This window comes from Triturus cristatus, chromosome 4_2 (assembly GCF_964204655.1).
Source record: "Triturus cristatus chromosome 4_2, aTriCri1.1, whole genome shotgun sequence".
Classification (NCBI taxonomy): Eukaryota; Metazoa; Chordata; class Amphibia; order Caudata; family Salamandridae; genus Triturus; species Triturus cristatus.
Window position 1 is genome coordinate 430,502,298 of NC_140586.1, and position 26,047 is coordinate 430,528,344.

General features: G+C 37.7%; 1 protein-coding gene across 6 annotated transcripts in view; it reads right to left on the bottom strand.

The window, feature by feature from the left end:
- The window catches only part of COL11A1 (collagen type XI alpha 1 chain), a 407,114-nt gene that overhangs the window by 63,924 nt on the left and 317,143 nt on the right, over window positions 1-26,047 (bottom strand). For all 6 annotated transcript variants that reach the window (XM_085601921.1, XM_085601919.1, XM_085601916.1 and 3 more), the window contains 9 exons: window positions 24,467-24,520; window positions 19,717-19,824; window positions 14,237-14,290; window positions 13,745-13,798; window positions 13,595-13,648; window positions 4,508-4,561; window positions 4,113-4,220; window positions 821-874; window positions 177-230 (listed from right to left, as the gene is read on the bottom strand). In XM_085601921.1, the coding sequence (XP_085458047.1) occupies window positions 177-230; window positions 821-874; window positions 4,113-4,220; window positions 4,508-4,561; window positions 13,595-13,648; window positions 13,745-13,798; window positions 14,237-14,290; window positions 19,717-19,824; window positions 24,467-24,520 (594 nt within the window). The remainder of the gene's footprint in view (window positions 1-176; window positions 231-820; window positions 875-4,112; window positions 4,221-4,507; window positions 4,562-13,594; window positions 13,649-13,744; window positions 13,799-14,236; window positions 14,291-19,716; window positions 19,825-24,466; window positions 24,521-26,047) is intronic.

Sequence of the window (26,047 nt, forward strand, 5' to 3'; positions counted from 1 at the left end):
CCAATTATTGAATTAATTTCCCTCTCTTCGAATGATTAAAGAGTGCCTCAATCTGTTGTAAAGCTTTAAAACTTGATTATGCTAAATTATGCTATCAAGGGTGTGTTATTTAAAACATGACTAGGTTGTATTCATTTATCACATCATGACACAATCATGTGAGTTTGAGTACTTACAGGCTGGCCAGGCTCCCCATCTTCACCCTTGTCACCGGACAACCCATCTTGTCCCTAGAAAATGAAAGGAAATCATATTTGAGAATTTAGTTCTTTTGCTTTCAAATATCATCTCATACATGCAAAGGAATGCATTTCCCTGATATGGAAGAACAAATTCATTTATCTGAATCTCCCCATGAGGCAGAGGAAATGGAGCAGCTCAATGAAGAATCATAAACAATATTTCTAGAAAAATAAAATGCTAATGTTCTCTCATTTAATTCGCAATAGTGGAAATAAGCTTTCACAACAAGAGTATCTATGTAATTACAACCTTCTCTGGAGTCATGGGAAAATGGGTACCTGGACAGACAAATAAAAATCTCTCTTCTCTATGCCAGAATTTCTTGGGAAACATCATGTTAATTGTTGCTCATTATAGTCAAAATTGGAACAGACATGCTTACTTTTTGAGTGAAAAATTATGTAAAAATAGAAAAGAAGACTGTAGTTTTAGTTCTGAATATGAGCAGCTCCCTATTTAAAAGGCCCTCAAATCATTTTATTTTTGTTTTATTTCTAATACTGCAAATTGATTATAATCAACACATCATTTTATTTCAGTTTCAATTATTGAACTTAGATGGATTCCACAAACTTACACCAGGACCAGGTTCTCCAGAAGGACCAGGATCACCAGGAAAGCCAACTGGACCCTAAAGACATAGGCAAAGAAAGTAGGTAAATAACATTATTTACATATGTGTAAGCAGTGTCCATAATATAGCAATCCATAATACATCTATGTGTTTAGGAATTAAGTAATTGATTACAAATAAAAAAAAAAACATATAGATAGCATCCACACCTGTGATACAAATGACTGTAATTTCACAACATGTTAAAATATTGTTTGGGGGATAATGGCTTATATGTGATTTATTGTGGAAGTGCCTCCAGAGAAGTTTTCTTTTGATGTTTCAGACTCTATATAATTTTACCCCATCCTATATCAGTACAGAGCATTTTTAAAGCTATTCAGAGAACCCTTTTCAAAGGGGGAATGGGGGCCTTTATTTGCAATATTTAATATTAACATTTTTGCTGGAAATGTTGCTCAGGGATATTTCCTGAGATCGTCTTTCGGTCAAGCAATGCAGTTTGAGGAAATCACCTATCTCTGTAAAGAGATGTAATTTAAGGATGTGACACAATTCAGTTGGGATCATCAGCAGCAACATGTATGCATTTGTTTGGTTTACCTCTTAAACATCCATGCTTTGCAAGGGTTATATGTAACTTTTTCAGTGCATTACAGAAAGGAAGCAGAAAGCAAGAAGTATAAGACAATCGGTCTATAAGCTCAAGGTACTCAGAATAATCGTGATGTACTTTAAGGAATGTGGCATTGGTTGTGGATAAGGGAAGAGGTCTGTCCAGTTGAATACCAAGTAGTATTAGGTAGCTTTTTCAGGTTAATGTCACAGAAATATCATTTGGATTGAGGATTTAGTCTCAGTAGGGGAATGTTCCAGTGATCAAGTGGCAACATAAAATACTATGTCATATATCATTCAGTACATTTGGTGGATATTGTAGGCATGTTATAATATTAGTAGAGGGAGGGCATAAGTTTGGGTTTGGTTTAGAGGTTGGATAGCAGCATACTCTTTTGCAAACAGTACCCTGTCTGCTACACCCCAGGCTTCATTTAGACTCAGGGGGACCATAAGTATTATATCAACAGAGACCTGTCGGCACCACCAACAGAAAACGTCCTCCAACAGCCTGACAAAGTAGGGGCTTTTAGAGGAAGGATTTTACACTGCCCATCCCATTTAGGTTCGATAGTATAAGATATGTTTTCACTCTCCGTCACCATCAGAAAAAACCTGGTGGTAAGGCAAAGGAACAAAGCAATAATGACTCAAACACACAGGGAGACAACTCCCAGAGTGTGTAAGCAATTAGTTTTTTATAAAACAATCTCCTGCTTTGGGAGTTTGTTGTTGAAAAACAATAAACCTTTGAAAAGTTTGGCGGGCAGCCATTATGACTGAGGGCACTGTCCATCAAAACTTTCCAATATTCACAAGAATCACCCTGATGGCTGTTCCCTTCAATCTAGAGAGTTATCTGCTGGTGCAGCAGATGACTATAAATTTGGCATGTGGACATCCCGTGAGATTGTGTAGAAGCCCTCCACCATCTCAATAGAGTAAACTCCATCTGCCAAATTATAAATCAAGCCCTTAGTATGGCAGAGTTAGGGAAGTTAAGGCTATGGATTTATCTTATTACTAGTGTAATGGCATTATAGAGGAACCTGTTGCATATGATGAGACAGCTTGTCATTAGAGAACGGCCATGAGAGGATTGAAAAGGTGGAACATGTTGTCAGTGTCCAATCTGAAGACATATTCCAGGGGTTGACAGGAGAAAAGCAGACATATTGTGAGATACATGATCCTCTATGTGTCCTTTTTGGGTTTAATATGTATTAATATGTGGTCTTCCAATAGCAGATGGTATAGAGATAGCCTGTTACATATGCCTATGTTTGGGCAATAAATGAGGTGAGGGAGAAGAGACAGTATATACGCCCATCTGAGGAAATGTTGTCATGTTTATGTAAGGTGAGTGGGGTAGAATGAGCACTTAAAGGGAGGGATATATTTGTAAAAGATGTGAATGGCCCGGGGGAGCAACAAAGAACCAAATAAAGTTGATCAATATAACAGGAGTATAACCTGATACATTTCTGGGTGAGTGATGCTTATACTTAACAAGGATGCCAAGAGTATGCAATGGTTGACTGTATAAAAGATTTACATAGATTTCAAATGATGAAGGAGGGTAGGGGATTGTGATGGGGAGTGGTATGAAGCCCAAAATATGCAGAGGCACTCACATCAGCTTGTGGTCTTCTCAAGCCTGACTGCAGGGTATTACAGATGGTATAGTAAATAGTGGTGCAGTCAATGGTAATTATTGAAGTAAGGAGGGGATTGTGTCACTCTTGAATTAATTAGGTAGACTTCAGTGAGTTGTAAGCAGTATAATAAGTGAGCTAAATGGAGGGTTACAGACAGGTAGATCACTGTATAGAGTTGTACAGAATGACCATCTCCTTGTTCCAATTGATTACTGACTCTGTAAACACTTACAACATTTTACGTTACATATGACACACTATATTTTCACAACCCTAAACAAACCCTATATTATAATCTGAGTCTTAACAAAACAATGGAAAGTGGGATGTAGCAGATTGTTTATTTTCTGTACCCCTTTAAAAAAACTCAGTATTGCATTTTCTAATGTTGATTTTTAGTGATATTGGTTGCTGTTGTCCCTCTTACATACAAAGAGCGCAAACACCTAAATAACCTATGGCTCCTCTCAATGGAGGAGTGGTAAGTGTAATTCTCTTGTCCTTAGTGACAGACGTCATATGCTTGAATAATATTGTAATCCAGCCCTGACCCTGACTAAAAGAAACATGCAGCAATTACTTCATCACTAAATGATAATCTGTCAGTTTCAACATCCTTAGCAATAACCAGCCTGTCCACTCCTGTCAGCTCTCCATCAAATATTCTGTGTTCAGTGAGCAAGTCAAGGAGCATAACATGGCTGATAACCTTTTACAAAACTAGAAGTCACCCTGTAGACAAAATCAGAAGAACACATTCTACACTTGCAAATATCGGCGAAGACTTTCTTTCTAATGGTGAAGAACATCATCCTGCAGATGTAATATTTGCCGTATTTATGGGCTCTTACAGGGATCAACTATATGACAATGATGTCCCTCACAGCTTCTAAATAAATATTCATTGACAAATACAAAATATATATTTGATTCAGTATCTTATTGATGTGAGAGCTTGTGTGTGGGCGGAGGTATGTGTGCATGATTGTCTTTAGATATGTGTGATCTTGTTCACTTACTGGATTTCCTTTGGGACCATCTTCACCAGGGGGTCCCTTGGGACCAGCAGGTCCAGCAGCTCCAGGTGGACCAGCCTCCCCTTTCTCTCCTCTTTCGCCTTTAGGGCCCTGCAAAATATAAATAATAAATAATGTATCAAAGTTTGCGACAAAACAAAATGTGGAACATTGATCATGCACTTCATGGTTTCTTACAAGTAAAATTTTGATTGTATCATAATAATCCTACTATAACATTTTCTGATTGCAAATCAGTTGCATTAATTATTTTACAAATAAGAATAATAGCAACACAAATGAAAAAAGAAGCACCGGAAATGCATTTATAAAAGCACTTCCATTTCTAATATCTTACATTTTAGCACCCATTTCAATTGCCAGTGCTGCATACTTACACCAATGCCCGTTTCTCCTGGAGGTCCTGGATTACCAGCTTCACCTGCCTCACCCTGATGGGAAAACATTAGATTGAATTAGTATCTAATCAATACATATGTTTTGTTTCCTTTCATCATTGCTATTATTTTAAACCTATTTCCAGATTCTGGATTTTGAAGTAATGGAAAGATTGATTGTGAAGGACCTACATGGGATATTTCAACAGCATAGAAGCACAAACGAATACAAATATGATTAAAGAACTCTAGATTTTAACTTCACAATTTAATTTATTAAGGAGCACGTTTGTCTTTGTAAGGTTCTCTAGAGGATTAACCCCTTCGATGCTCATGACGGAACGGTTCCGTCATGAGCATCGGTTGAGCTGTGCTCATGACGGAACCGTTCCGTCATGACCACGCCCGCGCTAGAACCCTTCAGCACCGCGGGGGAATCCGCGCAGCGCTGAAGGGGTTAAACACTCAAATCACATCATGTAAAGATCTTTTAAATGCACTGAATTGTGTGAATTCAGGTAGAGCTGTGAGCTACGAGAGAGTTTTGACTCTTCAGTATGTTTCCATTTGCAATGTGATCCTGTTCCCAAAAACACGTAGGAAAATTCTACATTATGATCCAAGGGATTGCACATTGAAATTGCAGTCCAAACAAAAAATTAAATGTTGAACCTTTTCAAATATTAACCCAGAGGAATATTTTTGTGATCCCTCTTGTGTCAAACAGGTGAAGGATTGGATTGCACTATATGCACATTTTCAGGTCCTTCGGAGATGTCTGAACAGGCTCCCTCATGTCTGCGGATAGTGTTCACCTATAATAACACAATCTTGCTTATCATGAAAGTAATTAACGTGGTAGGCAATTGAATGTCTAAATTATATACAGGAATAAATATGTTCCTTCAGAAATATGTTAAATGTGCAGTTGCAATTCTTTGGAGTATGAAAACCTTTTTCCTTGTACCATTTGCCATCCTATGTATAATTATCATTGGATTTAGTCAAATCTATTGCAACTTTCACTCATGTAAAGAGACTGTGTTGGAAACATTAGTTTCGTCCATATTATGTATCTAGTGCTATGATTGCTCAGAGGCCATCATTTTGAACATCAAAAGAACTTCAATGGAAAATGTGAGATTGTGTGTGGTTACAACTTTTATCGTTTACAATGTAATGCAAAGTTACACAGGTGCACAACCTTATACAACTATATGGTATTCTCCAGGTTTTCGTAAGGACATATTTTGTTGTTTTTATGCTTTCATTTAGGGATTTTTACAAAGAGATATTATTCACTGTATTCACATGGGTCTCATGAGACAACAATAAATTAGATTTGGGGTTCAATGTGCTAACAGTGCCCTAGCTGGAAGAGAAGGCATATTTGAGAGATTTTTCCTAGCTTATGAAATTCCATGGAGAGTTGTGTTTCTCATTTATTAATGGCATGACACTTGCGCTATGGGCCTGGCTTGGGAATTGATGATCACTGACATGTATGAGACAGTTTGTGCTGGACTGAGCTTGGAAGATTGTTTCCAAATATTTGCATCAGAGTTTCTGATTGTTGTAAAATTAAACAATGGAGAGTGGGTTGATGAATGCCTTGATAAAACATTGTCACCTTTTTTTAAATTTACTAATTAAACCATCTTAATTCACGTTATACATAAGCAAGCTGTGACACTCACATTGACTCCTCATTAGCAGCAATTTGATGAACTAGGAAGTGTTAAGCAATATCCTAATCTTTGTTTTGTTCCATCTATTACTAACAATTCTCATGGTTGTACAATGCAAATCAGAAGCTAAAAATTATGAGGATTTGCCTCTTATTGGTTGAGAATCTACGTGTCTCTTATAGGTGCATTTCACTTTCTCGGAAAGCTTTTAAAACATGCAAGAGAAGTAATAAAGCCTTACAATCCTTACAGGGAGGCTTATTCGTATGAGTAAGAATCATAAAGCAAAGATGGAGGGTTGTCCTTTGAGGGGGTATATCATGAAAATATCTTAAACCTACTCAGTGTTGGAGTGAGTGTAGTGATTGGGAAAAAAAGCATATCCAAGAAGATTCCATATTGGGGAACTAAATTTGGTAAATTCAGTGTACTCCAAAAATATAACAAACATGGACTCGTAGAATAGATGTTGTATGGTTTGAAATTGCGGGGTGGAGGGGCACATTACCAATATAAACCAATTGTGGTGCAATGGTAGAGATAAACCCACTAAATAATCAGCTTACTGACCAACCCTGCCATGAATAATAAGTGACTCACAGCATGTCTCATAGGATGTAATGTTACGGTGAAGCAGGGATCATGTGATATTGGAGAGAGTTGTTTAGAATTATTTTTCAGTTTTTCTCCTATAGAATGAATTCCATGTGCCACCGAAGATATTGTGCATTAGAGCACATAACTAGACATGCAGCTTACTAGTAACTTGTGAAAAAGAAAAAGGTTTACTTGCGAATCTATTCAAAATGGTAAATCTGTGTGCATATTTATATGTGATGCTCTCCTTAGTCATAGGAGATACAACTCTGAACTGCATAATTTGCTGACTCTTACTTTTATTACCTTATGGGCAAAGTCACAACACAAAAGAATTGAATGAAACGTTTAGTCTTGTGAAGTTTCAGCTACAGTGTTAGTCTGCTCACTAATATTTAGCTATGGTGTGCCTTGCTTGCCTCTGCTGTTTTTTCCAGTCAATTGTGTGAAATGTAACCACGCTTTACACAGAAGGTGTTTTGAGGGTGAGCTCAAAATGTAATTCTACAAAGTTTTTCCTTAAGTAACTACCAATTTCAGGTCCCTATAACTGTGTCAAATGTTAGCAGATTGGAACCTCAATTTGACTACTTGATGGGATTGGCAATTTGCATCTGAATGTGAAATTTAGTTACAATTTCCAAAACCATTATAATGTATGTGAGGGAAATACATTTCTCATGCACATCATACTTTATTATGTGATTGCTTGCAACTCAACAAGTTTAGAATCAATCAACATCATATTTTAATTTAACTAAGTCACTAGCGAGTAGTGTGCCATTACCTATAATGTGGTGAAAGTAGGTTTTATAATTTTTGGGACATTTTAATAAAAATCTAATTTATGGTTAATGGTTCATCTCGTCCTATTATCCTATTAACCCCTGCTAAACAGATTCTAACTATCAACACTAAGTTGAAAATATGACCCCTCACCATGATCCTTTTGCTGATGTAACATGTCAGTCATTGTTACCTCAAATTGCATGCAATTTATTTAAAGCTTTTTTAATGTATTCATTTAGTACCACTTATAAAAACGTCTTCTGAATAGTTGCTGACTATTTTCCCATTTTAATACTGCAAGACTGTTAGTTCCAACCTGTAAACTACCCCTTTTGCTAGTTTAGTTCTTCACCTCCATGTTTTTAGAACTCAATTGTGAGTGAACCTCCTAAATGGAGTGTCACTCAGTATGTGCTCTGTTAAAATGGTTGTGCTCAGTGACTGCAAGTACACATCTTTTAATATAAGGTGTGCTGCTCCCCAACCTGGTTAACGGGCTTTGTGCTGTGCCATTGATGTGACATTTTGTATATTTCTCTGGATCCCGAGAACATACATATTAACAGTTTGGATCAATATCCATCCTTTATCTGCTTTGACTTTTTAAATATTTCCCTGAACCCTCCTAGACTGGATTTGTATTTTTAACTATCCTATTATGTCATTTTAATTACTCTGTTTGCTAGCTCACAATTCCTCAATCATAACTTTATTTCACATTTAAAAAATGCATAAACGTACATAGGGTTTCATTTCATTAAGTTAATACAACACTAAAAACATATATTTTAAAAGGGCATCCAATTTGTATCAAGTAAATCATCCTTTCGTTAAAATCTTTAAAATATTTCACAAATGCTTATCAAATATTATGCTCCTGAGTTAAATGGCATCCATTGCCCTGGGTGATAGATAACATATATACAGCAAGATTTAATCACTTAAATATTACGTAGCAGCAAAGTATAAATAGACCTATCTAACTGTTTGAGGCACACATGATTACATCCATCTATTTCCAATAATGTCAAGTCAAGATAATGTTATATTGGCAATCTTCCTAGTTTTTAGATCAGCTTGTAAAAATGGTGTTTCTAATTGTAAAAGAACTGGACATGCTGAGGACTGATTAGTCAGAGTCAGCTTACGCAAAAGCGGCACAATAAACCTTTTCCTCTCTGTCAAGTATAAGGCACAGAAAAACAGGATATGGGAGATTGTTTGTTTCGGTAAGCCATCAAAAGGACATACAGGTAGATGGTTTAGTGAATATGTGTTTTATGGGAAGCCCAACATTAAGGGAACGTAATTTAATCTAAATCTTGTCAGTCAATAATGGTGCTGAGAATTCACAACAAAAGAAAGATAAGAAAATTGACCATGTAGCATAAGAAGTAGAGCCTGATAAGTAATTACTGTGCTTTTTGTTATATTCCTTTCTCTATCTTATCTGTTCACTTTTCGCTAAAAAGAGCTCTTTCACTCTTAATTTAGGATAGGTACGCAGCTGCTTGGAGTTTCATACAGATCCTCCAGTCCAATAGAAATAAGGTCTTTCTGACATAAGTTAACCAGGGGATAGTTGCGGAATTATCAAGTTTCATAATATCTCCTATGATGTGCTGAATAAGTTGGACCGTGTCTCTTTTTCAAATTGATAGCCACAGCATTAGCGGGGACATTTTGATCATATCACTAATGTACCGCAATCCTAATTCGTTATGAACAATAACTTTGCTGTAAGTACCTGGAATTGACAATAGCCTTTTGGCAAAGTTATCTCCAATAATTTGTAATTCTTCTAATTGTGTGGTTCCCCATATTGCAGCCCCATATGTGTCGACAGAGATTGTTTTTGCTAAATAAACTTTAATCAATTTCTCGATTGGTTTACTGCTCAAATTTATTGCAAATTTAAATAGGGCGCCTATGCTTTTTGTCATAAGAATCGCCATATTTGACACTATCTCACTCCATTTTAAGTTTGAATCAAATCGAATGCCTAAATAAACAACATTTTCCACACATTCTATGATTTTTCCCTCTATGTGAAGCTTCCTCAGTCTTTTCTTATCCCCAACAACTGTCAAAATGAAGGTCTTTGTTATATTCACTTGCAAATCTAAATCTGACATAAAGGCGAATATGTTGTTATACAACTTTGTGGGCCAACGGTGTTCTAGCCATCAATACTGCATCATCTGCTTATAGCAGGATTGGAAGAAGTGTACAAGCGGTATGAGGAACGTCATTACTTTTCTCAACCATAAACTTATTTAATTTATTTGTATACAAAGAGAAAAGTAATGGGGTGAGGACACACCCCTTCCTTACTCCTTTCTTAATTTTAAAAGGCTTAATGCACTCCCTCTGCTTTCCAAAGCATACCATTGCTACTGCCTGGGCATAAAGTTGTCTAATAAATAAAATTATCCCTGCATCAACTTCCATGGCCTCCATAATGGACCATAATTTATTGTGGGACATGCAGTAAAAAGCCGCTAAAAGATCCATGAAGACTGTGTGGAGTTGGCCTTCCTTTGCTATTGCATATTTAGATGCTATTAGGGTTAAATTCAGGCACTCACTAAGTGTCCCCGTGCCCTTTCGGAATCCATATTGGACCTCAGCAAAGATGCTTTTATCCTCTGGCCATTTTTCCAATCGATTGAGCAAAATTCTGCCTGTTAATTTTGCTGAACTGTCTATTAGAGGGATAGGGCAATAGTTAGCTGGGTTTGAAACATTCCCCTTCTTATATACCTGAATGATCACTGATAGCTTCCATGAGGGTAAAGGACCTGTTTTACTAATTTCATTAAATACAATTGTCAGCAGGGGAGGCCACAGGGTCCTATTAGCAAGAAAAAGATCTACTGGGACCCCATCCTTCATGGCTGAGGACTGGGAAAGAGCGAGTTCTATTTCTTTAATTCCAAAAATCAGCATGGGTGTTTCCTCTTGATCTAGATTATTGGCTTGCCCCTCGTTTTGAAGATTGTCTGTAAATAAGTTACCCAACGAGTCTAGTAATTGACCCCCCTCCTCCTGCAGGAAAGGGGAGTTAACCACCTTCCAAAATGCTCTGCTATCCTGGTAATTGATGCTTGCATTAAGTTCTCCCACACTTCTGCTTTGAGCTCATTCTTTTTTTTTATTCCGGCTAGCTTGTATGCCGTCCTACAGCCACTAATTAGATTTTAGTTCTTGGTTTGGTTTCTATTGCTTTTTTAAGATTAACCGCCGCTAGAGAACAGTTCATATCAAATCACCTATTTGGGTCAGAACTTTTTAGGAGTGGGTACAATTAAATGGAGTCGCGTGCATTCCAAGATCTTTACAAATGCTTAGATTGCCTGTTCTTCATTTGCTAGTGGGTCTAAACATAACAAAACCTCATTTTTATTGTTTAATACAATGTCACTAAGTAAGGTGTTCACCTCACCTTTATTCCATCTTAGAGTATACCCAGTCTTCCTATGTAGTATTGGTTTTAGGTCACGTTTGTCATTCCTTCTCTTATACTCTCCCCATTGGAATCTATAGGCCATTAGTGCATGGTCACTAAGACCTGTCATCATAACCTTTGTTTTTTTCGAGATACCAGTAAGAGTATCAGAGGAGATTATATAGTTAATAGAGGAACATGTCCCTGCCCTACAAAAGGTAGGGTCCAGCTCACCAGTACATACATTTAATTTATTTCTAATTTCAAGCTGCCAAGAGACCAGTAATTTGTTTAGGGCATTACCAGAACCTACATGATGTCTAATTTCCTCTCCATAATGTTCCATTATCCCGCCTAACTGGGGCTCAACTCTAGGGTGTCTGTTTGCATTAAAATCATCTACCCAGAGTTCGCAATTCAAATTTGTTCCTTAAACAATAGGATAATTTGGCAGAATTAGCTCACTCCTACACAAATAGGGGGCAGGGGAGGAATCACCATAAGATGATTAGCTACTTCCCTCTCACAAGTCTGGGAACATTATTCTCACAGAGACAAAGGGAGAACAGGCAGAAATCTGGCAACAGTCCTAACAGGGGTTCCCTTTGAAATATCGGATGCAAGAATTCAGTTTTGGAGGAATAGAGTCAGGCAAAGGATAGGTCTTCCAAACCCTTGGTTTATGCTGCCATTTTGAAGCTCACAATGCTGTGTAGGGTGGTGGACCAGCCTATGGGCTGTACCTGGAAATTATCAGTTTTTGGTAGAAGGGTGATGTGAATTCTCTAAACTGGGTAGGAGCACTCAAGAGCATGAATGTCTATTATGGATAGATCACGACAATATCCACCTTTGCTGCTTGTGGTCTCAAGAGTTTTAAGGCAGCAAATGGAACAAGAAGTAAATTGTGCTTTGTGTTTTTTTTGTCTTTCATTATTACTTCATACTCTTCCTCTAAACCTGAGCAAGAATACTATAGACGGGGCAGCGTGTCAAACAAGTGATGTCATATAGGTCAGAGAGTGTACGGTATTAATTCTGATACCCTTGTCATTCAGATGTTTTCACATCCATGGCAAATTTAATACATATATACACATAGTATATATACATAATCAGTATGGGCATTCACTGCAGTAAGCTTTACATGTAGTCTGAGTCATCTGTTATATGAATGAAAGTATTTTTATAATCTATAATCTATCATATCTAATGTCTGTATTTGTGACTGTCCTAATTTGTAACTGCCAATGATTTGGAAAACCATTATCTTTGTAAAAAGACGAAGATTTGTTTCATGAAGGGTGCCCTTTAATGAGCACATTACCCCAGGCTGTCTTACTTGGAAGGCTGAAAAAGAAAATTCTATCTTCCAATAATTACAATGGTATATCTTGTCATTACAAAAATTCTGCACCCTCTAAAAGAACCAAACCAACCATCCTGAGCACAAACTAGATTTTGTCCATCATGGAAGATTGAGACCTTTTCATATATTTTTTTAAGTAAATTGTACGCGACAATTATGAGCGATCTTGGTCTGACCTAGTGTGTAACTTTTCTGTGATCTACGAATGAGCCTTCAGTTAATTAAGTGTAGAACTTATCAATATGAATTATTGTTCATGGTATGTTAAAGATAACATGATCAAAGAACACATAAAATGCAGTTAGTATGTTCAAAATGGAATCTGACTATAAAAAGCTATGAAAAACTAGTGAATGAAGTAAACATTCTGAATACAAATGCTCTTCACAAACCAATCAGTGTTGCACAGTGGCGGACCGAACCTTGAGGGGCCCTTCCTGCAAGGTACATGGTGGGGCCACTCTGGGCTCAATCAGGAGCTCTCTGGCCAGAGTGCTGTGCTGAGGGGGCCCCCTGCAGCTTTGGGGCCCCCGCACTGAAGGGGATGTGGGGGTTTGTGTTACGCCTCTGGTGTTGCACATGCAGAGAAATAAGATGCACAGAGAACTTTGAAGAGCATGTGATGGTGTGACGTTGTGACTTGAGGCACAAATACCACCTGGACTCCATTATGTAGGATTTGCATATGTATATGACTTTGGAAATATCTAAATAACTTAATGCAAGTATTTTCAAAGTAAATGCACTAACCCTAATGGGAAATTGCAGGACCATTCTCAATCTAAAGGTCCTACGATGATACAGTTAATCTCTTAATCATTAAGCTCCACATTATAAGTGATGCTGAAAAACAAAATCAAGCCATTCTGTACTCACGCTTACTTATATTACAGATTCCCATACTTGTTGCTTGTGGAATTATCATATTGTTGCAAGATTACTCCTTGAGGGAATTGGAATTAACTGAGCAAATCAGCGATTCCACACCAATGTCTGCGTTTTTCCTATATTCTAATGAGATTTATACAGACATATTCCAACAGGATTTTCTGGGTGAAATGTGTCTATGGAAACATCTGAGGGGGCAGCCATACCACATTGTATAAGTCATGTGAGCAGTAATCGTGTGAATCGGTATTGTAAGCAAAATTAATTAAACTTCTAACTAGATTATTAATTTGCATAATTCAACGTACCTTCTCCCCAACACCTCCTTGTGAGCCAATTGAACCTGGGGGTCCTTGAGGGCCCTGAAACAAATATTATATTAGAAATGAGAAGTTCTCATGTGCAATCTAAACATGTTAAATGATATCCATTTCAAAGTAGCCGAATGTGTGTCTTACATCAGCTCCATTTGGACCTTGGGGACCTCTGGGGCCAGGAGGACCAGGAGGACCCTGTCAACAAGAATGAAAAATGACAAAAGAAATTGCATTAGATATATAGTGTCAAACACGACAAAGTAATGAACATACAAGAACATAGTACCCAAATTATAAAATATCACCAGTCAGCAAAATATCTGTCTATAGGTACGAAGTAATTAATCAGTAGCTTCACCCTTTTTAAAATATGAAATAATGCTACAATTAAAGGTATCCTAGCTTTTAATTTAGTTTTCCACTTTGCCAGGTGACTAAATGTTGAGTTCAATTTTAAGCCTGTTTTCAAATAATCGTTTGTTGTTACATTAAAACAATGGCATGCAATGAAATGGGGAAAATTTGGAACCTGCACAGATATTTTCAAATGAAATAAAAATAATATTTTAGACTGATGCATGTATAATTATTCACCAAAAATATCGAACATTTATTCTAAATCACTGTTCTTACCATTGGTCCAACATCACCATTTTCACCCTTTTCACCGGGTGGGCCAGGCAGACCCTGATGAAACATAAAACAAACAGGTTATTTTCCTTTGCTACATACAGCTTGATTACTAACAACAGGTGTGTACCATTTCAATGTAGGGGTAATAATGAACATAATATTTTGGGGAATGCAATTCAATGATGTAGGACATGTGTTGGTTTCAGTGATTAACATTTTATATAGAGGGCACAGAGTCCAAACCTGATGAATTCATATTGCTTCTTTGAAAGGTTGACATGGACTTTCTAATAACGTATTATGGCTTTTGAATGAAAATATTTAATATTGGGTTTTGTCTTTAGTTCTTCTTCATTTTTCAGATGACTGTCAATAAAGTGTGCACTATTAGGGGATATATGTGTAATCATGCATGTGCTGCACCCACTATCCTGACGAGCAAGGTACGATAGTTGTATCTCTCTCTGCTGCTTATGTTACAAAGAGAAGGAAGGGTGATGATGAGGTTCAAAAGGAAATTCATGGTTTCAGTTGTAGATTAACCTAATTATTAGAATATTTTAGCTTTTTTTGTATCTACACAGGTTCATACAAAATAAAGCTTGTCTTGAAAATAAGGAAATTAACGTGGAGATGAATTCTTCATTCTATGGGGCCCATTGAGATGTTGGTGGGACCTACATCGATGTCCCGTCGGTCACCGACATCTCTAACCGCAGTCAGACCACCATGTTAGGATGCGGTCAGACCGACACATCAGGATGCGGTCAGTCAGATGGCACTGGCCCAGGGACCGACCAAAAGCTTCAACGGGTTCAAGGAGCCTGTCGGGTGGTCGGTCCAATGGCATTCCCCACAATGGAGGCCGTGCCTTTCTCAGGCACCAACTTGGGGATTAAGATCCACTTTTCTGCCAGCCATTCCATGTTGGTTCTTCTGATGTGAAAAGGCTGGCCGAAAGGTTTTTTGGGGGCCCCAAGCTATGGGACATGGGGGGCACCTTTTGTATCCCCCTAAACATCCCTGAATCATGTGGCAGGCACCGCATTGTGCCTGCCAAAGGGTGCAAAGACGTTTACAAACTTTCCTATTGGCATGATTCCAACTGCCTCCATGGCTGTCAGATTGTTATTTTGATAGTGGAACCGCAGACTGCCTGTCGGCCGCTCCCATTTCCACAACAGTGGCGGTCGGACGCTCGTCTGACCACTATTGTAATCGGCCCCTTAGCATCATAATTTAAGACTAGTAATCTTTGTTCATAAATTCTTCTCCTATATTTGTCACACAATGTATGTTATAAATGCCAAAAAAAATGGGAGATTGTATTGCACCATTTATAACTTTGGATATTTGGATACAAGGAGATTTAACATATCCATATACATATGGAGGAGGTGAAAAGAATCGATAGTCAAGAAAGAGGTGAAATATTTCTTAGAACTATGGGGCATATATTATCAAGAAACAGAGTTAAAATTATCGCCGCTTGAGCTGCAGAAAACCGCCGCTAAAGCGGCGATAATGGGCTTGTTAGTATGCCCTTGAGAATTCCCATAGAAGCCCATGTTTTGGTGACAATTTGGCATCTATTGGAATTCTCAAGTGCATATTATCAAGCCCATTATCGCCGCTTTAACAGCAGTTTTCTGCCGCTAAAGCGGAGATAATTTTAACTCCATACTTGATAATATGCCCCCAAGTGTGATACCGGAACAAGGCAATGTTAGACAGACAGGAAGGGTACAAAGGAGCTTTTCAATTGCATTATTCTAATCTAGTCTATTCTATTCTTGAAGACTTGTATAGTGCATGACTACCCGTAGGTCTCACAGCGCTGCCATAGACACTGTGGATGGTCAGAAATAAAACTGATGGAGAGTTTCAAATGCCAGAAAGCCAGGTCTTCAAAGCCTTGCACAAAGGAATCTCACACTTCTGTTGGCGCAGTTCCAGAGATAGAGTGTTCCAAAGTCTGGGGGCCAAAAAGGAAGTGGATCAGCCACCCCCAGGGGGATCTGCAAATCCTGGGAACCTTCATTAGGTGGCCTACCGAAGATCAGAGAGATATGGGAAGGCAAAAGATGTAAACAAAGATGGGTCCTTTTTGTTGACTGGCCTGTGCATGATGCATAGGGTCTTAAGAGACAGAATGTAAGAAACTTCACATACACCTGAAATTAGTATCAATGCTTATGTGACACATGTAGATAGATTTAAGTAAACAATATGAAAGAATGGACAGGTGTAACCTTGGATATGCAAAGGAATAGGTTGTGGAATCAGCGGAATCTTCCAGCAAAAGTCACTGGCAAAAGAAGATTTATTTTGCAGACAAGAAAAATGAGTGGAAGGATGACTAGGCTGTGTGTTAGGAGGATGTGTAAGCAGACTTCATTCAGAAGCTTCAACACCCAAGAGCAGGGTTTGGAAGGGGAAGCTACTGCATAGGACATTGGATGTGCAAACATAGATTGTGGTAAGGAAAATAGACATCTTTGGGCAGACAGAGGTAGGGAGTTGACGTTTGGACACATACAAAGTGGGTAAGCTGTAAAAGGTCAGATGCATATAGCTGTGGAAGAGTATACATGACAGCAGAATATACACAATGCAGAAAAGGGTTTAGAAGGGAAGGCACAGGTGTATGTCAAAACGTGATGGGAATGTATTGTTTCAACATGCAGGAAGAGTAGCCATTTCTGGGGCCACAGCATTGCTGAAATCTGTCTGTCTTATCTGTGATTTGTAACCTAAAAAGTTTGAAGAAGAAGGTTGCATGATTTGATTTTGGAGTCTACGATCGTCAGAAAATGTATGCCATCATTACAACGAAGTAACAACATACTTATTCTGCTTAGATCCTGATGTTGCATAATCGTAAAGAGTGTGTTCTCAAATAATGATGACAGAAAATATCACTGATCATGCTTTATTGTAAAATACATCATCCTGTATCTACAGAGTTTGCAGTGGGTTGGTGTTTTATTTTTTTGCTTAGTAGCTCCGCGATGATTCTCACCTTGAATGACTTTGTGAAAGTTGAGAAATGTCATTCTAAGTCAATATCGTTTCATGTGAAGCCTGCTAAATAAATAATTACTGGGTTTGGCTCTGTTCTTGCTATTAAAGTGGCGACTATTTATCCTGTCTGCCATCGTATCTGATTGAGACACAGCCAGCACTCTGAGCATGAGGCATTTTCTTCAAGGCTGCACATTTTTCATCACACTAATTTCAAATTGGTTGGAATGAGGGAACTTTTTATATTTTGCTCTAATGCATTTCTATATCTAATACTGAGTAAGATTGACCAGGTATATACTTTTCAACAAATCAAAAAATCAGGAATTAAAAGTTGATGCCATACTACTATTACATATATACTATATACATCTTTTTGCAATTAATCTATTGTAGAGTCCCCAGTCATGAACTAAAAAATATATTTCTTTTACTTTTAGGGCCATATGTTTGAGGCCTTTTTGCAATTGAAAACTATGTGATTCACAAAATAACAATATGCGGCTGCAAAAAGACTTTCTGGTATGTTTAACTACATTTTGTGAGTTGGAAAAATATTCTCAACTCACAAAATGGGTTTATCAACCCATGCCAAATTGAAATTAGGAAGTGGTGTGAAAGGGGCATTCCTTACTAATTGCAACCCAGTATTTTATGTCTCAATTGTTTGCAACTGCAATTGTAGTTCTGAACTAGTTACTGACACCTCAATGGAGGTGGTAACTGATTCATTAAGGAGAAGAGGCCCTCTTGGGCACCTTCTCCTTTGTGAGTCAGATCAGCAGCATAAGAGGGGGCGTGCAATGGTCCAGGAAACACTCCCCCCCAAATTTTCTCATATGCAAAGCTTTTTTTAAAAACTGTATGGGTTCTTTTAAGAAGTTTTCAGGGTATTTTAAAGGTGTGTACCATGCATGTTTCTATAGGCCCTGCCTGTATTTCTCCTAATGAGATTGACAATCAAGGCCACTTATTAGAGACTCTGGGGCTCATTACGATGTCGGGCGGAAAGACTCCGCCCGACACCCACTCAGAATCGGGACTGACTGACTTGCTGTTGGCTGTTCCGGCCACCGGATTATGATGCGACCGAACACTCTTCAGTTGGAGTCCCATTGTTCGCTATGGGAGCTCGTGTTCCACCTGACAACCGGCTGTAACACTGGCTCCTTTGGGGAAATGGTATTTTTGCAGAGAACCCTGCACCCTGTTGCAGGCACCCCATGGTGCCTGCCACACAGTGCAAGGTTTAACAGCGGGGTCCCTTAGACTCCGTTGGGTATCAACCAAAGTCTTCAGGGCCAAGGAGGCCCTGCCAGGGGACCTCAAAGTCACTTTTCCGACAGCGTTTCCATGTCAGACATGCCGACGCAAAAAGGCTGTTGGAAAACGACATCGTAATCCCTTGGGCGGAAATGCTGTCCATAGGGGTGTACGAAGCGGTTCCGACCAAGAACATCGTAATCCGGCTGTTTGAATGTAAACTGACTGATTCGGTCAGAAGGGCTCTAACGCGGTCAAGGAGATTCAAACTGTCAGGAGAAGGCACCATAGTCGGCCCCTCTGGGTTTTGTCATCATCAGAGTTAGGCTCTGATTTCAAAGGTCATCCAAAGTGAACCCATTTTGTGATAGTGGTGATTGCCCTCCATAACAAGGCTCTGTGGTGGAGCGCAATTTCTAGTGTGTCAATCAGGACATTTCCTGGGGATGATTACTGACTACTGACTCTTCTGTAAAGTGCATGTTCATTCTCCTATACGGGGTTCCTTGCCCTTCACTTTTTTTGGAAAATAGACTGATATTTTTCCTACTACAAGCATTACTGACACCTGTGTTACTGGTAATTTCTAGGGTGGCGAGTATGTGGTCCGTTATGAGATGACCCTGATTTCCTATTAAGAAATGTGGAATTACTGTATTTGTCAATCTGATTCCTATACTTCCTCCTTTTGCTCTAGACTTTTATTGGGAGACTTTGACTACTCTCAGCAATAACATTTTCAGGAGAATGTTAGTAATCTGCCGTTTTCTTGCAGATATCATAATTCTGATGTGGCTAGTAACTGCTGCTACGATTCCCTTGTGATTAGGTGGCCATAATATCAAAAGCTGTAATATTTATCAAAATGTCTAACCAACTCATTACTGTTTGCTAAGAGAAGGTTTTACTTTAGGTATCTAGCAAGGCAAGGTACAAAAGTATATGGCATTCATATCTGGTTTGTTTTGTGGATTGTTTCTACTACAGAAACACACATATGAATTAGTGCATTATCAGGAATTCCAATATTACATAAATTCTTATGAGAACTTTCCTGCTGAAGCAACCTGATACTCATAAGAGATATATATTTTTATTGTACAGTTAATATTACAAATAATGTATCACTGTGAACGGAAGAAATGTAATAATGCAAGAAATGTGCACATCTACCAAACAGTGAAAAAGCTTACTTGAAGTCCAATGGGGCCAGGAGGACCTGGGAATCCACGTGAACCCTCGTCACCTTTCTGTCCAAACATTCCTTGCTGGCCTCTTGGACCAGGTTCTCCATCAGATCCCTACAAATCGTATCCCAAAAAATTATGGTACGTCAATACAAATTCCATAGCAAGAGAACATGCTTCATTGACATAAAGAAAACAAGAGACTAACATGAATATCTTAAAAAATGAGACCAAATAAACCTTCATCATAAATTGGTCCAAACATTAAGGTGATGTTTAAAAATGGGACAACCTGTGCCAACTAATAATACTATTATGCCGTCAGATATATTACACTTTCAGTGCTTTAAAATGATGATCCTTTAGTCATTCTATCAAGCATGCAATGGAATTCTTTACTGTCTTTCTGAAATGTGTAAACTACTATCACTTTAACATGAGTTAGCAATGTTCTTAAAAATGTTGGCTCATCCAAGCAATGGAAAATTAAATGTGCATATTTCAGTAGAGCATTTATTCTGTTTTCTACCACTAGTGATTTTCAATATGGCTTCAAAAGTGTTCAATATGACCAATCTGATCTGATAGCAAATGAGGCTACTCTGTCAATTGTTCCTACTGATTTAACTTTGTTGCGTCTCCATTGCATGAACACTTTGTGAAATAACCTCCACAAATTCCTATTACAAGGTTGCATGTCAGTTTGAAATATTTGGGTTCATTGTTAAAAATGGAGAATTCATATATTAAATAAAAACGTAGTGGTCGAAAGGTGGCTCATTTGCAAGTACTGTATTATCAGAAAATGCTGCGTGTCTGCACTCTGCTGTCAAGTCTTGCACCACAGTTACAGAGGGTGACTCTGGGTACTCCTCACAACAGGCTATCAATTATAGGGGATTGGCTTGGTTGCTGTGATATTGACCCTCTGGTGTGGCAGGGCACTAAGTGTCCCACATAACTCAGGGAGTCTGTGGCCCTATTTGAATGTCTACTTCTAATCAGGCCAACAGAAACCAGAACACGAAAACAAGGGCCAGTAGCCAAGTGCCCCCAGGGTGGGCCTAAAGATTCCAATAGAACTATGAGTGATGAATGATATGAATGAAGCATACGTTTTATGAAGTTTGTGCACACCCATGCAAAAAGACAGACATGGGATATATAGCAAATAAAGGCATGTCATACTGTGGCAGTAAAGTAATCTCTCCAGGTGCAACACATACACTGTCTTAAATGTTAACAGTGGTTGAAACTGAAATTCTAAATAGTATTGATCACTTGGGTGAAACACTACAGACCACCACTGAACAGATCCAGTGGAAGATCCGAAGCACAATATTTTCTAACATTCACAATCCTAAATATCTATAGCACAAATAAAGTATACTTTACAAATTACTTTGGATTTGTGAAGCACTTATGTTGTGCAAATCAATAAATGTGAAATAGCTACTTTTAATCAGCCTGTCATAGAAGATGTGAAGATTTAATGTCCCAAAAGTTTTCTATCATTGCAGCAAGATAGTGTGATATTCCAAAAAAACATAAATGTTAGATTATAAATAAGATGTAATCTTGTAATTGCTTTTCAATAAGGACAACTGCTCATTACCCATCATCATCCTTATTGTTATTCATCTTCTTATTAATACTACTACTTCTAATAATAATAATAATAATAATAATATCTGCAGTCTAGTTCTTCATAATCATTATTTGAACATTGCGTGCCATTCTATTTAACTATATTTTGCACTTGGTTGGCGATTCTGTTTAGGCATGGCATTGTGCCATTTGTCAGTCAGAATCTTTGGCATGTTTTGAAATGTAATCACTTCATGAACATATTGAATGCAATATGCCAAAAGGTTGGCAAGTATGAATCTTTATGTGTGAAATATTCTGATGTTAAATAAAGGAACATATGTTGTTGTTTTTCTTGAGCAATACAAGAAGATCTCTTGTAGTGTACACATTTTAATGTCCGTTACATTTGTTTTAGGGTTTCATGTTGACATCATTGGATAAAAGTGCAGTTTAGTAATAAATGTTCACCTTACTATCAAATCACTTTAAAATTCTTCTTTAAGTGGAATTCTCCCATTTCAACATAGTTTGTGAGCATTTGCTTTTGGAATGCGTATGCGATATGTAAAATCCACAACAGCCTGGAAAAGTGTTTTGTCTTTCTTCTATTGGAAAATAGATTTAGAAGTCTGGAATTTTGTTCATCTGGATTGGTTGGGTATTCAACCACAACTTTCCTCAAGTTACATATTGTGTATTTGTGCATACAAGTCGGAAAAGCAAATGGACTCAGCACTGTAATCCAATTTAGGCTCAGGCTTCACATCCACAGTTAAAAATTAATAGTGCTACCAGTCGACTACAGAATTGAAATATCTCTCATTTTGCCACAGTGATCAATCTCTTAGACTTGAACCTATCCCAGTCAGTATTTCTAATGATTTCTGAGACATCAGGGACTCTACGACAGTCTCAGAAGATCTCTCTTCAGTAAATTCTTCAACACCAGGAACCCTTTCTTCCACAAAACTGCTCGATCATCAGTTTCGGCATTCCAGACACATGATGTACAAGGTTACACAGTGCTCAATCATCCATATTATGCCGTTTGATTAGTCCACAGTTAAAGGAACCTCCTCCTCCTGAATTTTAAAACTTGTTGGATCTGTATTAGTTCTTACAAGAGCTTTGAAATGCTCCTAATATTGTTGATGTTTTTCTTAAACACATCTGAGGCAAACACACTAATTCTTTGATCTCTTTTTAATGTACTGTACAAATTTTAAGTCAGTGAAATTGTTTCTGTAGCGCCTGCTGCTGTACAAATGAATTTATTATTACACCACTTAAATTGAACATTTTCTGCATTTCCTCATGAGTGAATGAGGGCATACGGTGCAACTGTTTTTCCAAAGCACCTGTGGGCCACCACACCTGAAATTCAACCTCAACAGTATTCGACTGATTTCTAAAAATTCAGATCCTTTCATCCACGTTTGCACATGGACATTTGCCTCATGCATAAAGAGGCCTTTGAATACAAATATTTGTGAAAATCACAATTGTGTGTAGACAGGCCATGCTCAAACACTTGTGATTATCCATAAAAATGTTTGATGAAGAGTACGAAAACGCCTTTCTTCAAAATTCTTGACTGGCCAGAATAAACAATTAGGTATTTCATAGAACTAACTCTATGCACCCTAAAATATACATATGTACCAACTGGTGGCAGAGATTCCAGAATATGAGGTGAAAGCAAGTGGAATGCTCTGCCATTAACAATAATACATAAGTCAACCGTAGTAGGTTCAGAGATCTGGCAGTATTTATATGTGGATAAGAATGTAATATTGGTCTTCACGGTTGTTTCTTCTTTTCCGTTGTCACCAGTAACATATGGTTACATGAGCAAAATAAGTAAAACCTGACACAAAATTGCATTGTGATGCTATTTTTTATATTTAGTTCTTCAGTCTTTCTCTCCACTGTTTGTCCTCTCATGCGCACTTTCAGTAGAAAATGGACTGAATTATCATAACTACTACAAAAAAATAAGAATAGAAATTTGAAAGCCTAAAAAAGTAAGAGTGGATAAACAATGATATAAAAGGCAATCAAAGTTGCTGACACCTTATACTGTCCGACTAAGTATTACACTCTGTACATATTGGAAACACATCTTGGGAGGATCCGGATGACTTTTTGGGCACTATGACTTTATTGCTGATGGCACATCATTTTGGTGCATTTGTGGTTTCAAATTTTGTGTGGTAATACCAATGCCATCAGAGTGATAGCTCTACTTGGGCTATACAATGGTTTAGAATTAGGCCCTTTGAGGTTTACAGACTCTTTTATAATTGTAAACCTCTCTTAGAGGAGAGGTGTCCAAAATAGATTCGGGCCGATCTATGCTAGACTTTCAGGATATTTATATAAGATAGGCAATTAATCTACATACAATCGATTATATATCCAATGGTTATCCTCAAAATGTTGCATACATCTTGGTTCCGTTAACCTACATTGGACTCCCCTGTCTTAGAATGATGACAGTAATGGATTAGAAACCGCACTTCCCAAATATAAAAAAAAAACACTGAAAGTAGAAATATCTTTATATACATAGATACTTGTATTTGTCAAGTTTCCAACAAATTATCAACCCATTCTCAAATTCTTTAATGTTGGGGGAAAACATTTAAATACTATGTTTGTTAACCATTAACTAGTGCTCTTTTTAAACAAAGATACAAAGGGACTTATTTTGTGGCTATTTTTTCTAATAATCTTTACTAATCTTGTGACTTTATTTCTCTAGGGATCCCAAACGTCAGCGAGTGCATAAAAGGCTCTCTAGCAAGAAATGATTGGTGGCAAAAATGGCAATGCAAAAGTATCTATTTCATTCTCATAACAAGCTTTTGTTGGAGGTCATGGCTTTCTTTATAAGAAAGCTGTTCTGTATAGCTGGCAAATTGTATCAAATACAAATCTAATTCTAAAAAAGGTACAATAATACATGCTTCTCTCTGGCAACACAAAACACACCCGTTCAAATGTACAAGAAGACATAATATCAGATATTCACAACTATATGCATGTATTTTATTAGTAACATGGTGAGTAATACACTGAAACACTTGATCATAAATAAAACATTTGTGCCATTTCTTCATGTTAACAAATTAAGAAATTAGTAAAAACAAATATTATTACTTACAGCTGGACCAGGGGCACCAACTGGACCTTGCAGACCTGGTGGACCAGGGGGGCCCTTAAAGAGAGAATAATGTTACTGTAGAAAACATTTTAAAAGCCAGCATTTCAGGAGATCATATGGTTTATTTTCTAGCTGTGTTGGCCATTACGACATGTCTCCTCTGAGAACACTGTAGTCAAAAGCCTTTTGCCTTTCGCCAGTCAACCTTCCAGTTTGTTTAATGCTCAAAGATGGTCTTCCCCTATGTTATGATTCAATTTATGACTGACATTTTTTCAGAGCATGTCTCTTTCATATTACCACAGAATGATTACAGATTTGGGCTATGGGTTTATGGATATATTTTAGTGAATCATATTGCATTTAAAATCCAATGAAATGTTACAAGGTCCCACTCAAGACAAATGGATGTGTAATAGTTCTACCCTTGCCAGTACCATTCAAATTAGTTAGTCTTGGGTGCACATAATATAAACCGTGGACAGCCGACTTTTTCTCGCCATATATCTATATATTTATTTATTTACAGAGCTGTATACTAAGGTGCCTTTGTGTGTGTTGAATTATGGTCCTATAATTGTAAGTGCTTTCTTCAGGATTCTACTCCAATGTACAGCTACGTACGAGCTCTTGTGGACCAGGAAGAAGTTTTAAAGAAGAACATTTGGTTCTTTAGCCAATGAAAAATGTTATTATGTTGACAGACTTGCAAGAACTATATAATGCTCTTTTGACATTCTGAAATCAGAAACTAGAATGGGCAAAGTATGCATAAATAGTGCCCAATTGTTTTTCACTTGTATTTTTGATTCACCACAAACATTTATAGTTAATTTTGTTGATTACATCTTTGACAACTAGAAAATTATGTCTGGGTTCTAGGTAGGCATTATATAAAGATGGCGGATATGACCATGTCTACAGTGAGCAAGGACATACATTGCAAGTACGAATAATAGCCTTCATCCCATGAAAAATAAGTGCAACACATTTGATTTTCAAATGGCCAAATGGCATTGGAAAATATTTCAGACGGGATCCTGCATTTTGGTACTTTACATTGTTTGTGTATAGAGTAATTATTAGGGTTCATTTGTGTAATACAACAGAAACATATCTATTAAGTGATCTGCATTATATCAAGGAGCAGGGCACTAGGAGATAGACCAACACTACCATTATGACTGGGACTGATGGCTCTGCAAGGGGGGTAAGGGATGCTCTGCTTCTTCATAAAATCATGAAAAGAGGCACGCATTTCCCTAGGCCCTCTGTATGTAATCTCAATTGTGTTAGTGGCTCCAGGCACTAAATTGTGGAAAATCACCACGCTAATGCACCAGTACAATGTACATGCTTGTGCATTTCCTGCTGCAAATCAGGCCATATTAGCAAAGTACAGCATGTGCAGAAAAACTTGTGTAAATGAGGCACCAGCGGCACTTTAATTAATCTAGATCTATTTACTGGATCCTTTGCTCCAAGCAACACCCACGAATAATTATAATATTAAAAGGCAGAGGAACTTTAAACATGAATGGCCAGATTAGTCAGCTGTTACAGTTAGTCAATAACTACCAG